The sequence below is a fragment of the Pangasianodon hypophthalmus genome, chromosome 2 (assembly GCF_027358585.1).
Source record: "Pangasianodon hypophthalmus isolate fPanHyp1 chromosome 2, fPanHyp1.pri, whole genome shotgun sequence".
Classification (NCBI taxonomy): Eukaryota; Metazoa; Chordata; class Actinopteri; order Siluriformes; family Pangasiidae; genus Pangasianodon; species Pangasianodon hypophthalmus.
The window spans coordinates 2822501-2828852 of NC_069711.1; the positions used below are offsets into that span (position 1 = coordinate 2822501).

At 39.8% G+C, this 6352-nt stretch overlaps 1 protein-coding gene across 3 annotated transcripts in view; it reads right to left on the reverse strand.

Moving 5' to 3' along the window:
• slc4a8 (solute carrier family 4 member 8) overlaps nt 1-4925 on the reverse strand; it is a 43121-nt gene extending 38196 nt beyond the window's left edge. The window contains exons 1-2 of one of the 3 annotated variants that reach the window (XM_026945502.3): nt 4853-4925; nt 4622-4734 (exon numbers count right to left, since the gene is read on the reverse strand). In XM_026945502.3, the coding sequence (XP_026801303.2) occupies nt 4622-4666 (45 nt within the window). In that variant the 5' untranslated portion in view covers nt 4667-4734; nt 4853-4925. Of the gene's footprint in view, nt 1-4621 lie in introns of all 3 variants that reach the window. The other 2 variants (XM_053230295.1, XM_026945501.3) reach the window with 2 other exon arrangements.
• Nucleotides 4926-6352: the final 1427 nt, after the last annotated feature.

The following is a 6352-nucleotide window of genomic DNA, read 5'->3' on the forward strand; positions in this document are numbered from 1 at the left end:
TTTGACCTTATAGTGTATCTGGTCCATATCATATCCAAAACTGTAAAAGTTAAACTGAACTTCTTGTACATGATTTTGGAAAAGCCTTAATGATCAGCTTGTATCAGTCACAAAAACATGTACCTTAAATGTATAAACCTCGTTATTTAGCACACATTTTCTGTTACGTTTTAAATTTATTCTCAGAAATCTATCTATTTTTGACTGTTTTGATACTTTGAATAGAAACGCCTCCATTTCAAACAGATATGTGATGTTTAATATCTTTTTTTTTCAGTTTTGAGAGGATGATAATGGACACAGACTTATGATCAGTGTAGCAACTGAACAACATAACATGATTTTTCAAAAGGTCTTGTTTAAAAAAAGGCTGTGGTTTATAGTACAGCCAGCTTTCCCACTCAAATCGAACAGCGAATAAATAACATTGTGGCTGAATTCTTGATTCTGATTGGTATAGTTTACACTTTTCAGTTTCACAGTTGAGAGACCGAGAGAAAATCAGATGATGGTGAGGGAACGACTGCCTCGTCTACTCGTCTCTTGGACGTTCCACAACAGTATGTAACTATAAACCATTAAAATATACGACAATAATAAATTAATTGTAATCAAAGCACAATCTGTTGTGTGTTATTCCTTACATGCTGAAGATTTGCAGATTGCTGGTTTATAATCCTGACCAAATAACATAAAAAAAACACATCTTATTTTCTCGTCAATACGAGTTGATCTGCAATAATGATCAATTCCGTTAAGCCATCACTATCTGCGACAAGATGCGATTTAATGTAAGTCTTTACACCAAATAATTCCTAACTTATTAAGCAATATGATCTTGATCATAGCTGTTATTGAGCTCTTGTTCTCCTACAATATTGGAATAGTTGAAATGCTAGCAGTGAGAAGATGAAGAAGATGATTTCACACACTTGAATAAAAATGTCGCTGTTATTTCAGAGTTTATGGAAAAGACCTGCAGCTATGAGAACTGTTTCTGTTACAGCGTAAGTCACAGCGAGAGTGCTGCAGTGTTCCTCCTGCTCCTGGGAGAATGACTCATTCACCATTCAGTGCCATACATCATCCCTCTAATCACTCTCTCTCTTTCTGTCTCTCTCTCTCTCTCTCTCTCTCTCTTCCTTTCTCTTCTTCTCTCTCTGCCTCTGTGTCTTTTTCAGAGACCTTGGATAGAGGTGTGTGTGTGTGCATGTGAGTGTGTGTGTGAAAGAATGTGTAGAGTATATGCATGACAGTTATCCAATGTACAGGGACAGTTGTGTAACTGCTTTGCATCGTTTTTTTTTTTTTTTTAAATACAAACCTTGAGCTCAAAAGTTTTTATACTTATTATTTAGTTCTTATAGTGATTAGCCTGTGTCTGGTCTATTGATTTAATCCGAATGGTTGTGTGCAGTACTCAGGCTAAGCCACGCCCTATAACAATGCAGTATGTGAACAGCTGAATTTCCTAAAATGCAATCAGCGCTATCTTTGTGCTCTGCTGCATCCCACAATGCAACGCTGTTGTTTCATTTTCCAAATAAAAAGCAGAAAGGTGTAAGGAGGAAATCCACAGCTACTGCAAATACACCTGCAAAGATCACAGGTATACCTGTGTGTTTTCATTTAAACATTACACATTTACTCTGTCTCTCTTTTTGTCATTCTGTCTGTCTATCACTTTGCCTGCTTCTCCATCGATCTGCACTATATGGCCAAAAGTATGTGGACACCTGTCCATGACAACACAGTTGAAAGCGCACAATTGTATAGAATGTCTTTGTGTGCTGTAGCTTTACAATTTCCCTTCACTGGAACTAAGCGGCCCAGACCTGTTCCAGCATGACAATGCCCCTGTGCACAAAGCGAGCTCCATGAAGACATGGTGTGTTAAGGTTGGAGTGGAAGAACTCGAGTGTCCTGCACAGAGCCCTGACCTCAACCCCACTGAACACCTTTGGGATGAACTGGAAAGCCGACTGAACCCCAGACCTCCTCACCCAACATCAGCGCCTGATCTCACTAATGCTCTTGACAGCCACGCTCCAAAATCTAGCGGAAAGTCTTCCCAGAAGAGTGGAGGTTATTATAACAGCAAAGGGAGAATAAATCTGGAATGGGATGGTCAGGTGTCCACAAACTTTTGGCCATATAGTCTATCTATCTATATTGTCTGTCTGGCTTTTTATAATTTTCTCTGTTTGTCTATCTGTCTATCTATCTGTCTGTCTGTTTCCTAATACCCCTCTTTCATGCTGACTGTTCCTGTAATGTATAAGTGCTCTCTGAAATGCAGGATCACATTACACTCATATCCGTTAGTGAGTAACTGTGAACGGCAGAATCTCAGCTTACTGACCGCCCTCAGCAGCCCGTCCACTCCGCATCATCGCCATGACAACACACACAATAACTCATTAAGCCTTTAGAAACACCGCTGTCATTAGGTGACCGTTGCTAAACAGCCCTTTTATAAAAGTCTGCCTAACAGAGATCAGACATGAATAGAGCAGGGATAGAGAACAGCTGAGTCTGTCACGTCAGGACATCAGAACAGTCCAAGAGCTGCAACAACCAAACGTGTGCTCAACATGTGAGAGACGAACAGAACAAACCAAGTGTGCTCAGTGTCACGTTAAACATTCACACACATGGACAGACTCTATCCTGGCAGGACAGGTCCATTTTCTCAGCTGGGTGGTACACACACACACACACACACACATACACACACACACATTACAAATCTTTGCTGCAGTAAGGTAATCTATTCACTGCGTGTGTGTGTGAGTGTGTGTGTGTGTGTGTGTGTGTGTGTGAGTACCACAGGCAACAAATTTCGACTTGTAACTGAAGTCTTTGTCAGCTTCTGAACTCAATAGTCAATAAACATTACTTTCTGGAGAATGCTTTAGTCAAATGTATTAGCAAATAAAGCTCTATGTAAGGAATGAAGCACAGTGTCACGCTCTTATAAGAAAATACATCAATGACAGGGTGGTGTGATGAAGCGGAGTCCCTGTTACTGGCCTATAGTTGATTATTTTCCTATAACAGCACATCTCAAAGTGTTTTACTCCTCTTATACCAGGATGGCTTACAAATTTTTATTTATTAAGCAACAGTATGTCATATTTTTTATCTGTTTATTGTTACATTTAATGTTGTAGGACGTCCATGAAACAAGTTCCTGCTCTCGCTTATGTTACAGCAGCTAGAAATATGTTAATTTGTGAAAGAAATCTAAAGCCATGTTTGAGCCTCACAGTTCCAGGGTTTCCAGTTCGATCCAGAGCTTGGGTGAGTGTCTGTGTGGAGTTTCATACGTTCTCCTTGTGTCTGTGTGGGTTTCCTCCACTTTCCTCCCACCTCCTAAAAAAATGCCAGGAGATGGACTGGCTACACTAAATTGCACTTAAGTGTGAATGTGCACGTGTGTGTGTGTGTGGAGCCCTGGGATGGCCTGGAGTCTCATCCAGGATCTCGCACTCAGTGTTCCCGGGATAGGCTCCGGATCCACCGTGACCCTGACTAGGATAAAGATGAAGGAATGATCTGGAGCCTGCGTTCATTCATACATTCATGGCTGTACATTCAGGTATATAGTGATTGTCTTTTGGTGTAGCTTAAACTGGGAATACAGTATATTGTAGTGCTCTGCTCATCTCGCTTTATTATTTATAATAATACCGGATTCCTGCGTTTCTAGGACGCCTTGTTAACGCGCATGAACACCTCGACAGCAGCGTCCAAAATGTTCACCATGGCTTCAAGGTCAGATGAGGGGAAGTGAGCCACACATCTGCGCTTATTTTCACCATGCATACCTGTTAAATCATTCCCAAATTAATTCATCTCCACAGTGAGCCCTGTTATACAGCTAAATGCATACACACAATGCTCTACATCTTCTCTCTGTTGCTTAGAAACGCCTTTTTTTTTCCGGTTCCTCTTGGACCAAAATTACACACACAGACACCTACATCATGACCTTGTGCTGTCTAATGAACTGATGCTGGGTTGATATTATGCAGGAGAGATGAGCGGGTGGTGCGCGCTCATTCCTGCCGCACGCACGTGCACTCATAAAAACAACAGCATTGCGTGTGTGTGTGTGTGTGTGTGTGCGCGCGCGTGAATGTGTGTGTGTGTTTTTTTTTTTATCTGTATCAATAACACCCGCCCCGTATAATGATGCTGAAAATCAGGCAAATGACACACACTCCTGGATTTTGCATGGTGTATATGTGTTTATAAATGAGACAGGAAATGTGTCAGCTCTGGAATAAATGCGGAGAGGAGAGGACGCGCGCGCACTGGCGTATTGATCCGGTCCGCTCGCGCTAATGAAGCGCCCAGATGTGCAGATGGGATTCTTTCTTCTCATATTAGGAGTTGCATGCATTTGTGTATACACATGCAAATTATTATTATTATTATTTTTTAACCAACACTTCCATGTAGGATGTATATAACCAATGCACACACAGACACACACACACACACACACTCTCTTACTTCCCTTTTAGGATTTAAATCACATCTTTGTGGAAAGTGTCCCATTCCCAAATGATCAGGAAATCACTGAAATAAAGACATTGACAGCAGGTTGGAGTACCTGGTAGCTCAGCATGCTCTCCTGGTCGCTTTTTTCTGCAGGCATTTTAAATTCCAGAGGCGAGGCAGCTCTAGGAGACGGGATGCACCACGGAAAGTCTTCCTGTCAATTCCCTGCATGGAACAGCAGCTCATCCGGGACAGCCATCATGGAAAAAAAAAGCTGCAAGGATCAGTTTTTTAAAAAAAAAAAATAAATAATAATAATAAGAAGAAGACAAAGGTGTTTAACCCTGCTCAGAGTGCTTGTTTCTGGCTCCGGAGGCTGCGCGCGCTCACATCCCAGCGATCCGCTTGGCAAGAGTTACCGACGTGTGACGTCATTAATTCTGGCCAGCCAATCACATTGATCAACCGGCAAACTGAATTACTGACATGTGCGCGATTAAGGCAAAGACCCTACAGGTAGAAAGGACCATTTTGGTCATGTCAATTATTTATCTATAGCATGTATAGATGAATATGTTGGAATGTAAATGTATGAATAATGTCATATTCTTCAAATGTCTTCATGTCTTCAAATGTATGAATAAAAATATATAAAAAAAATGTTTGCAATAGCAGCACAACACAGGATTTTTTTTTAATTAAATGGATATTGACATCCATCTGTACTATGATATGAACACAGTACACTTCAAAATATTTCCTGAAGATCCTGTGAAGAAGAAAAGGAAGTGCGTTTAAAAAAAAGGAGAAAACTTACTTTTCATCTTCGCAGGATCTTCAGGAAATTGTGATGACGTAGCGTTTGGAATATTCCAAGTATTTCCTAGGGGTGAATGTGTTCAGGTAACAGGGTTGAGTGAAACGAAAATGTACATGAAGTTTGAATGTAAATTATGAATTGAAATAAATACATTTTATGTAAATCATTAGGAGGTCCTTCAGGTCCTCATGTCATTAGCATAGACGTTAGTTAACCACATTTTGTGTATTTGTTAATTCTACGCTAAAAATCTCACCCTTGTTACACTTTTAAGGACAAAACGCAGCAAAGAAACCTTATAATAAATGAGATTGTTAGCTGAGTTACATTGTTAACACCATGTTTTCTTAGATTCAGTGTTAATGTTCGCTAAATGGCTCGGCAATGTTAGAATCATGGAAGCACTCTTATTAAAAACTTTAAATGTGAGCAAAATTTTACAGTCAGCAACGAAATGTTTAATGCATTTGGTTGCTCAGGGCAGGTCTCATGTTGACACACAGAGGACAGGATTTGAATATGAAAATGTACAGGTCTACGTATTTGTGTATGTGTGTGAGCTTACAGAGGTAATAAACCAACCTTCAGTCATTTGAATACGAGTTTCAGCTCTGAATCAGTGTTTCATTACAGGGATTCTCCCACTTTTTTCAGTCTAACATCCATCCACTGTATCTGTAGTGTGTGTGTGTGTGTGTGTGTGTGTGTGTGCGTGTGTGATTACCACAAGCAAGAATATATAATGATACCCATATAAAGAAAGGGTAGTCGTTGAATTATGCAAAACAACAAAAAAAACCTAGACAATGGCAGTAAGTGTATGACAGCATTATACGCAAAAAAAATTCAAAACTATATATATAATGGTCTCAGGATGAGACAGAGGTAATAAAATGTCTTACACTGATGACAGTGTGTGTTAGATTCTTGCAACAGTGTTTGATACAAATGCAAATCTTAGAATATAGATTAAAAATAGTTATATAACAACGAGGCTTTAAAAAAAAAGATTTTAGCATGCTT